Source organism: Delphinapterus leucas, chromosome 15 (genome assembly GCF_059928025.1).
Source record: "Delphinapterus leucas isolate spDelLeu-1000000601 "Yukka" chromosome 15, BTC_Dleu_Yukka2, whole genome shotgun sequence".
Lineage (NCBI taxonomy): Eukaryota > Metazoa > Chordata > Mammalia > Artiodactyla > Monodontidae > Delphinapterus > Delphinapterus leucas.
The window spans coordinates 1707317-1717094 of NC_143143.1; the positions used below are offsets into that span (position 1 = coordinate 1707317).

General features: G+C 63.1%; 1 protein-coding gene across 1 annotated transcript; it reads right to left on the bottom strand.

The window, feature by feature from the left end:
• Window positions 1-2574: 2574 nt before the first annotated feature.
• Window positions 2575-6967, bottom strand: GRIFIN (galectin-related inter-fiber protein). The gene is made up of 4 exons (XM_089895462.1): window positions 6871-6967; window positions 3520-3760; window positions 3264-3423; window positions 2575-2745 (listed from the first exon to the last, which is right to left on the bottom strand). The coding sequence occupies exons 1-4, from the start codon at window positions 6965-6967 to the stop codon at window positions 2575-2577; spliced, it is 669 nt and encodes a 222-aa protein (XP_089751588.1).
• Between the last annotated feature and the right edge of the window lie 2811 nt (window positions 6968-9778).

A 9778-nucleotide genomic window follows, 5' to 3' on the forward strand; every position in this document is an offset into this window, starting at 1 on the left:
CTTGTTCAAGGCTCTAAGTGGTTTTGTCCACGTCAATCATTCATTTATTCACTTACTTGTTCAGCAAACATTTCCAGAGCTAGACGTGCTCTGGAGCAGCTGGGGCCGGGGGCCTGGAGTGAGACCTGGTCCCCGACTTCCAGAAGAGGCAGTGTGATGAGGGCAGGAGGTAGAGGGAAGCAGAGGTCAAGGAGGGCTTCCCAGAGGAGGTGTCCTCTGAGCTGAGGGAGGAGCCGATGGTTCTGTCCAAGGGGCTGTGGTGCTGAGACGGGGCACAGTTACAGAAGGGCACCTCCACTGTGTGCTGAGAGCAGTGAGGTCACGGAAGGGTTACCACATGGCGCGTAGCCCCTGCAGCAGGACCTTCTGAGACCGTAGCTGCCTGCACCCCATTTCGTAGCTGGGGAGACTGAGGCTCAAGGACGCAGTGGGCCTGCAGCCCCTGAGGTCTGATTTGCCCCACAGAAGGGCTGATTCGAAGCTGACTCAGCTCAGGGCCAACGTCGAGGGACGGGGTGTGTGTGTGTGTGCGCGCGCTTGAAGCCTGTCAGATATTTGAGCTCCATCCCTCATCTGCTGAGCAACCCCAGGCAAGTCACTTACCCTCTCTAAGCCTGTTTCACATCTGTAAAAGGAGCGTGGCTCTCCATACCTGGCCAAGTGCTTGGGAGATGGTGCAGACCTGGCCCTCAGGTGGAGCCCAGCAAAATTCGGAGTCAGTGTGTCTGCCTCTGAGCCCAGGCTGTCCGCAGGCTCAGCAGCAGCCACCCCAAACTGAAGAAGATAAAACCTGGCGTGTTCTGTCCTTCCCCCCCTCCCACCTTGCATTGCTATTGGGGAGGCAGAGTTTCACCAGGAGGGGAGCCTTTTGTCTGCAGGGAGACCGGGCCCAGAGAGGGTGAGTAGCCAGCTCAGGTCGCAAAGCAGGGGGCCTGCACCACGAGCGGGGAAGCCCCATCGGTGGGCTCGGCGTCCCCAGGGGCAGGAGAAGCCTCGCCCCTTCCCTGCCAACCCAGTCCTTCCCAGGGCCTGGTTGGCTACCCATCCACCAGCCCACCAGCCCCCAGCCCCTCCCGGTTGACACAAAAGGCCAGGCCTCCTGCAGGAGGGGGCGGGAAGGGGCTCCTGGGCCAGCTGGGCCACGGACACAGACGGGGAAGTGAGCGGAGACAGGAAGGAAGCTGCACTGCTGGAGTCTGGGGCCACCATTGTCTCACCTGGGGGCGGGGGCATCGCTGTCTCCCCTCTGCCCTGCTCAGCTGCCGCCCACCCTGGATGGTTCCTCAGCTCCAGAGGGCACTGGGTCGCTGGGCCCTCCCCTCCGTGGGCCCCACCCTGCTGCTGACTTCTTCCCCGACCCAGCCTCAGTTTCCCCAGCTGTAAAGCTTAGAGGGCAAGATGCTTGGGGTAGATGTGTGTCCTGCCAGGAATCCCACGGCAGGTGATGTCATGACGAGTGCCAGCCACTTCTCTAGCGCTTCTCCTGAATCAGCTCCTGGAGCCTCACCGTTCCCGATGACTTGAGGGCTCTCTTTGTGCCCAGAAGTTCAGGAACTTGGCCAAGGTCGCACATCGGGGCAGCAGAGCTGCAACTCAGATCGAGACAGCCGGTTCTACACCCCACCCTTCTGTCTGTGATACCACTGACCTGCGACTTTTCTTTAAATAATTCACTTGTAAAGGGTGAACACCGGCTAAGCCTCATCCTAAACTGTGACATCACCATTTTAATTGAGATGGACAGAGAGATGGTTGGGTGAGCTGGGCTCGGAAGCCAGGGGCCGGGGGACTCGCAGCTGTGCTCACTGTCCAGGGCTCCCTCCTCCCCCACCACACGTACAGAAGTGGGCAGGGACAGGAATTGCAGGAGGGACCCTTCCGTGTACCCTACGGGAAGTAGGGCAAAGAGGAAGCTTTGGGACCTCTCAGTAGACTGCCCTGGGCTGGGGGCTGAGGGCGGAGCCGGAGGGTGTGAATGTCCTGGGTGAAGACCGGCTGGGACCTTCTGGCCTATGGCCAGGAGCCCTCCCCTCCTCGGATCTCATCACCACTCCCCACCCCCAGATAGGGGCCTCCCCACAAGCCTGTGTCCATCCCAGCACCCCCCACCCCAGACCCTCAGTGTCCTGGGGGTGAGGTAAGGGGCTGGACCACCACCAGGACGTAGGTCTCAGGGACCCCTGACCCCTAGCCCAGGGGAGGGTGTCCAGGGCTGCTTCGAATGGCCCCACCCCACCCCAGCCCATCCCCCTCTCCAAGTAGCCGAGCTCCTGCAGCCTGCTTAAATTTTATTGAAGGTGGAGCTGGAGTGGGGCGCCCAGAACCACAGGGCCCTCCCCCCAGCTTCCCCAGCGTGGGTTTCACTGGACGTGGGATGGCCAATGGCCAAGGCTCGATCCTGGGACTTCAGACACAGCTCAGCAGCCCACATCCCTGCAAGCATCCAAGACGCCCGCCTCAGCTCCAGCCCCACCCCTGCACAGACTCAGCAGATGGGGACAGGGCAAGCCCACAGCCCCCTCCCAGGCAAATGGGGCCCCGGGATAAAGATGCTCTGTGGGCGGGGCGGGAACATTACCCCCAGCTCAGGCCTCTCCTGGCCAGCTCCACCTGGGCCAGGCGGTGGTCGCTCAGCACCTGCACCCGGGTGATGGCGGCCAGTGGCCTGTGGCGGTGGGAGAATTGCAGCACCTTGTGCTCCTGGGCGTGGACGTGGAAGTGCTCCGCATCCGAGCTGACCTCCATCTGCGGACGGGAGGCCAGTGACCCACGGCCCACTGGGCCTGCGACCTGCTCCTGCACTGAGCTGCAAGAGCTCTGAGTCCAGGAAGCATAGCCGGGGGCCCAGGGTTCCCTGAGCACGTGGAACCGCCGTCATGCAGGCCCGCCCCATGGGAGTTCTGAACCCCCAGCTGGGAGTCCCTCCCTCTCTCCTCAGAGGGGTGGCTGGCGGCCAGGGGGTGGGCATCCTGTTGCACCCCCCAGACCCAGCAGTGAGACTCCCGCACTGGCCCTTTTACCCATAAGCATCTCTAATAAGCCCCCTCCCCCAGGGGCTCCCGGTGGGGACAGCAGTGCTGCAGGAAGCCAGGGGTACAGGGAGCCCTAGATGCTACACAGCATCCTTCCCACAAAGCAGCAGGTGGCCCTGATGTGTCCACAGGCACCCCAACCTCCGCCTCCCTGCCCCTCCCCCTAGGGCCTCACCCACCCCACCCCATGGGTTCCCCTGCCTCCCAAGGGCCTCGCCCCACTCCCGTCACCTCAAAGGGCTCCCCGAGCACCAACGGGAAGACATTGGACACCTCCTCCTTGCCCCAGTGGCCGCCCTGGAAGGTGTTGGCCACGATGGTGGCGCTGGAGAACCGGGGCTTGATGTGGAAGACGATGTCCCCTGTCTCAGACAGGAAGTTGATCTCAAACCTGGGGGCATCATGAGGTTCGTGAGAGCAGCGAACGGCTGGGCAGTCACCCACCCAAGGCCAAGGAGGGGACCCTGGGGAGGGCGATGTCCCTTACTTGTCCTCTCCAGAGTCAGAGTGTCCCTGGACTAGCAGGTTCCAGCCCGGGGCCAGGCCCCCTGCATAGAAGGCTTCAAACTGCAGGCAGAAGAGGGGACAGAGGGCCCTGTGCCTGTGGCATCCTCCCCCTCCGGTACTCCACTTGTCCAGGCGTCCCCCAAAGTGCACGCACTTTGCCCGGACCCTGGCCCTCTGAGCAGCATTCCCTCTCAGCCTGGGGGTCTCGTGGGAGGGCAGCTCTGTGGGGGAGGAGCACAGCTGACTGGGGGACCCTCCCCGCTGGCCCTGCTCCCTTCTCCCCAAGTCCAGGTCTCACCCACCTGCAGTGTCATCTCTCCAGCTTCTGCTGGGAGCAGCGCGGGCCTGGGGATATAGGCGGGCCGGGCTGGGCGGGGGCTTGGGAGCCGCACCCCAGGGGTGGCTGGTGAGGTCACTGTGCCTTTCCCTGCCCCCACCTCTCCCTCCGTCCTCAGCCTCTCGCCCTCCCCCACCAGCAGGTCCTCCATTCAAGCTCCAGGGACAGGGTGGCCCCCTCCCCACCCCCATCGCCTCGGGGCCTGTCTGCCTCGAAGTTCACCTCGCTTCTTAGGATCCATCAGGCACCTGGGAAAGCAGCTTCTCCCCCATTTTTGTGGGAAGGGCGTGGCTGAGGCAGCCCCCCCACCCCGCCTCCAGGATCTCAGGGACCCACACCCTCCCATGTGGTCAAGCGAGGAGGGGCCGGGGGGAAGCCTACCAGGCCTGCCCGGCCTTCGGGGCCGTCAGACCACCTGGTGCCTCCAGCCTGTGCCCCCGGCCCAGCGCAGCCCAGCCTCCCCCTGCTGCCCTGCTCCAGAGGCTCAGCTGGCCCCAAGGGGCAGAGCTGGGATTAGGCTGGGCCGCTGCGGTCAGCGCATTCCAGGACACTGGCGGGTGGACAAGATGGGGGAGGGCCTTTCCCACAGCCCCTCTCCCCTCCTGGCCTGGCTCCTGGGCCCCGGCGTGGGGGAGGGGGCCAGGCTGGGGCCCTCGGGGAGCGTGTAGCCGAGACAGGAGAGTCTCCCCAGGCTTTGGGGGCAGCCATGGGGGCCTCTTGGCTGGACTGTCCAGGGGGCCGACCCAGAGAGGAGCCAGGGCGGGCTCAGGGAGCACCGGGGCTGCTGTGCGCGGCAAGCGTGTACGGTGAGCAGGTGGGTGAGTGTGTAAGGGTGCAGGTGACGGGGGTGGGGGGGGCGCGGGGGTGGTGAGCGTGGGACTGGGCGGCTGGGGAAACGCAGTGTGTGCGACAGTGCGCCCACGGCCGTGGGAGGTGTCACGTCCGAGGTAAGCGCGTGCGCTGCAGGCGCCACTGCTCTTTCCCTGCCCAGCGAGCCTCGGCGGGGTGGGCATGCATCTGGCCCCCCGGGGCCTGAGGGGTGCTCGGCCAGGATTGCCAGCCCTGCGTAACCCCACCACTCCCCTCGGGCCATTCTTCCCTCCAGCCCCTGGTGTGTCCCGCCTGGCCTCTCCACCTGTGCTCGTGACAGGCGTGCGCCTGTCATTTTTGATGAGGGGGGTGATGTGAAGGCCAAGGCCGGGAAGGGCAGTTTCGGCCTCCCCGGCAGGCACGGGACAGGGCTGGCCGGGCCTGCAGGGGGCAGCCCTGGGCAGCGGAGGCGAGGCTGCCTGCTATGGCTTCCTGCCTCTGACACCAGCCTGCCTGTATGCACATCCCTGTCCCAACCCAGCGTGGCCGTCCTGGGGACTGAAGGCTGCAGACCCCTCCCCCGTGCCTTCCCCCAACGATCACAGAGAGGGGAGCCCCTGCCACAGTGGCCCAGCAGGAGGGTGAGGCCCCTTGCTGCCTCTGCACGTCCCTGTACCGTCTCCTGTCCAGCTGCTAGGTGGAGACGTGGATCCTGGACTCTGGGTACAGCACTAGCCGGTGCCCAGGGCCCAGTGAGGGGCAGAGCACACAGTCAGGGGAGCAGAACGGGCTGCCAACTGGCTGGGCGACCTGGAGCTAGTTGCCTCTGGGCTGCAGTCTTCCCAGCTGCACGCGACAGTTCTGTTCCCCATGCCTGTCTCCTGGGCAGGGGAGGGTGGCCTGGGGTAGCCACAGCCCTGGCTGGATGCAGCAACCTGGGCTGTGGTCTCCTGGCTTTGAGGTCAGCAGGGGTTCTGGCGGAGACTCCTTGGGAGTCAGTGGCCTGCAGTCCTAGCTGGGCATCAGGCACGGGCCCTGGCCTGGGGGGAGGAGCCTGAGGACCCCTGATTTGGGCAGGCCTGTCCCGCTCTAAGCCTCAGCCTCCCAATCAATGGGGGACAATGGGGGCTGTGTTGAGGTAGCCCACTGGGCCGAGCCTGCCTGTTCACTCCAGCCTGGAGACCTCAGAAAGCCCAACTGGGATGATGCAGCTCTGGGCCTTCGCCCACCCCGTGACACCTGTGCCTGGCATGAGCCTACGCCTGGCCAGGGCTGTGGTCTCACCACCCCCTGGCTGTGGCTTTGGAACCTCTCCTACATGGGGTGGGAGCCAGGAGCACCCGAAGCTCTCAGCAGTGGGGACGGCCGAGGGCCCAGAAGCCCCCAGCGGGGCTGGGGGGATGGAGAGAGGGACAACTAGGCCACACGTGGCTGGCCCAGCCCTGCAGGCACGCCCCAGCCAGTCCTCAGGGGCCCCTGAGGCGGGGGCAGTGGGCAGTGCCCCCACCTGGAATTGCTGGCCAGCCAGGGCTGGGTGCTATGGCTTGGGGCCTGGGAGCAAACAGACCTGCCCAGCCGGACTATGCCCCTCTTCCTCCCGGATGTGCGATTTTGCCCTGGACTGTTGGTTTCCATAGGCTCCAGAGGAGGTAGCAGGGTCTCCACCCAGCTCCACAGAGGATCTTCACCAGGATGGCGGCCTGGGCTCAGAGGCCTGCCCTCAGCCCTGGGGCCACCATCACCAGGTGGCACCAGGCATGGGGCTGGTGCTCAGAGATACTCGGAAGAGAAATCCTGCCCCATGGCATAGTGATAACCAACGTCTACCCGGAGCTCACGCTGCTAGGCACTCAGCTAAGCTCTTTACGGGCAGCATCACATGTCCTGCACCGGATATAAGGGCACAGAGAAGTTAAGCAACTTGCCCAAGGTCACACAGCTAGGGAGTGACAAAGCCAGATTTTGAACCCAGCAGTCTGCCCCTGGATGTGGAGCCCTTCACCAGACCAGGATGGGAGGTTATCAGGGTCGGCTTCCTGGAGGAGGAGGCAGCTAAAGCGGGTCTTAGAGAATAAGAATTAGAAGGTGGTAGGGAAGAGTGAGAGCAGAGCACCGGGAGGAAGGGCTGTGTAGGAGGCCTGTCAGCGCCAGGCAGGGTCTGACACACCTCGGTGCCCCACAGACCTCGGGCACAAGTCCCCCAGGACACTTTGACGAGGACTGCCTCATCTTTTGGGGAGGCTAGCACAGCTTTCAGGGGCTTCGTGGAGTCAGGCGTCATTGCGCCGACTTGAGCAAGGAGGAAACAGACAGGGGACACCTCCCCAGAGCCCCATGGCAAAGGGTGGCAGCATCAGGATGCGAGGGCTGCCTCCGGACTCCCAGCCCCATGCTCTTTCCAGCCCCCATCCTCTCTTGTCGTGAGCAACCAGCCTGGCCCACCAATGACCGATTCCGGGTCTGGGGGGGTCTCAGGCCAGGCCAGGCTGCCCTAGGAGCCCTCTTCAGATTCCAAGACCCTCCCAGGACTGCCCCCCCTCCCCCTGTCCCCAGCCCATATCTGGAACCACTTGCTGACAGGTCAGCATGGAGATTCCCAGCCCCCACTTGGCAGGGAGGCACCAGCAGCTTCCAGGCAGGGGCCACACCTGGCCCGGGACACACAGCTTCGGGCCAGCTCTCCCCCTGGTTGGGCGCTTGGTGGCCTTTGTGCTTAGTGGCTCCCCTCTTCTCCCCCCTGCTGGGGCCACGGCGTGAGTGTGCCCTCTGGGTCAACAGGGAGAGTGAGGGCAGTTTGAAAACACCGTCCCACACAGGTGGGGAAACCGAGGCCCAGGAGGCGAGGGCTTGCTGGGAGGCAGCCTAGGCGGCAGCAGGGCCCTAAGCTCTGGCCTCTGCTGCCCCTTTGAGGCCCCTCGTAGGACCTTGGCTGTAAGGCCTGTTAAAGGCTGGAGCTGCCAGGGCTGCTTCTGGGAGAGGGCAGCAAGGTCCCGCACTCCTGTTGCTCCCTCCCCTGTCCCCTCTGAATCCTCTAACAGCTTCCCAGCCACCACCTGTCCCCAGTCCTGTTCTCTCAAAGCTTAGTCGAGTCGCTCATAAAAGCTTCCTGGGTCTCTCTCTCCTCTGAATTGCACTCGTTCACTCAGGACAGAAGTCATTTTCAATCCAAGCCATTCACTGAGGCCCTACTGCGTGCCAGGAGCTGCCTCGGACCCTCAGAGATCTATAGGGAAGGAGGCAGGTCTGAGCCTGATACACGTGGGCACCTCCTCTCCCACCTCCTCCCTGCCTGCCGGTGCCCACGCAGGTCCTGGCACACAGTAGGTGCTCAAGAAAATGCCATGACCATGCGACTTGGGGCAGACAGAGGCCCCAGGCTCAGGGAAGGGAGAAAGACCAAGGGAACTCAGCTCATCCTGGCCACAATTGCTATCACTTATCAGCTGAGCCCCTACTATGTGCTCAGTGCTATGCCAGGTGCTTGTCATGAATTCGTCTGCTGGGTGGGTTACCATCTCCACATCACAACCAGCTGCCTGTTCAGTTACTGAGCTAATGTTAGCTGAATCCTGCTCTCTGCCAGGCCCTGTGCTATGGATCACAAGACAGATAGACAGACAAACAGTCTTTGCCCTCATGGAGCTTCCAGTGTCTGAGGAAGGGAGCAAACATTAAATGACAAATCCAACATCACGTTATTGAGTTATTATTACGATAAAAGCTCTGAAGGGAAAATATGGGTAGTGATGATCATGTACAGGGGGGACTTGTATATGATATGAGCTGGTCAGGGGAGACTTCCTGGAGGAGGTGACATTGGAGCTGAGTCCAGAAGAGAAGGAACTAGCCAGAAGAAGGGGTGAGGGGAAGAGTGTTGCTGGCAAAGGCAACAGCATGTGCTAAGGCCCTGGGGAGGGAAAGGCCAGGATGGGGAAGACAACTCCCCAGCCAACCTCTGAGGCCTGGCTGAAGTCCAGCCCTTCCTGGCCTTCCCTGCCAGGCACCACCGTCCCCTCCCTAATTTGGCCCGGCATTGTTCCTGGCCAAGCTGCCCACCCAATGCCTGGCCATTGTCCTCGTCTCATTCTTTCTGCCCCCGCATCTCTTATCATCCAGAGAATCTGCTCACTTGGGGACACACGGGGGCTGATAAGGTTTCACTGGAGCCAGTGCTAAGCAGGTGCTGTGAGATCTGACGCCGCCCCTCTCCCGGGCAGGGGGGCCGGTGGTGGCCCAAAGGACCCTTGGTGTCGGCCTGGCCTCCCTCCCGCGTGGACCCCGCAGGGCCCACCTCTTGGGGCTGCCCCTCCTGCTCTACACCTTTCCCTCCACGCCCCTGCAAACCAGAGCAGGCCCACCTGCCCCTGACAGGCGGAGCGCCCTTGCCCCTCCCTGGGCTGCAGTTTCTCCATCTGAGGTTGCCAAGTGAGGCAATGAGCACAGCCTGTGAGCTCAGCTGGGGACAGAAGCAAAGCCGGACTTGGCCCAAAGGAGGGACGTGGAGATGGGGCTCTGGGTGGGCTGGGCCACGGAGCCGCCACGCAGGTGGGGGTAAGGCTGGTGTTTCTCCAGACAGAGGCAGGAGCCCCGAGAGAGTGCAGAACCCACCCCGGGGCCAGGCCTTAGCTCCGGCTGGGCAGGGGGAGTGCTCCACCCCCATTCCATTTTACCAGGCATTTTATGGGTGCAGCAACCAAGGCTCACGGGGAATTCGAGCTGGCCCAGGTCCATGCAGCCAGTCGCTGGTGGAGCTGCCGTTCTTAGTCACAACCCTGCAGAAGTGGGGCCAGGGTTTAGGGGGCAGGATAGAGGCCCCCCAGCTTCCCTCTGTCATTTCCCAGCTCCCACAGCTACGCTCCTTGGCTCAGCATGTGTTAGCAAGAGCCCCTCCCTTTGCAGTCCTCCAAGTGAGTTCATGTCTGCTCATAGCCCTGCTGGGTGAGGGCTTCCCTTCCCACTTTACAGATGGAGAGACCGAGGCCACTGTGGGCAGCGTGACCACCAGTTTCCCTGGTGAGGCGTTGCTGTGAACGACCCTCAGGGGGTCACTCGGAGCCCTTCAAAAGGATGTGCTTGAGAGACTCCAAAAGCC

What these genes read in the sequence shown, in the direction of transcription:
- GRIFIN (XM_089895462.1), bottom strand. Translation starts at nt 6,967, where the DNA reads ATGACGCCTGACTCCACGAAGCCCCTGAAAGCTGTGCTAGCCTCCCCA. An exon ending in TCTGACTCTGGAGAGGACAA is followed by an intron (nt 3,424 to 3,519) that starts GTAAGGGACATC and finishes TGATGCCCCCAG; the next exon opens with GTTTGAGATCAACTTCCTGT. An exon ending in TGCTCGGGGAGCCCTTTGAG is followed by an intron (nt 2,746 to 3,263) that starts GTGACGGGAGTG and finishes TCCCGTCCGCAG; the next exon opens with ATGGAGGTCAGCTCGGATGC.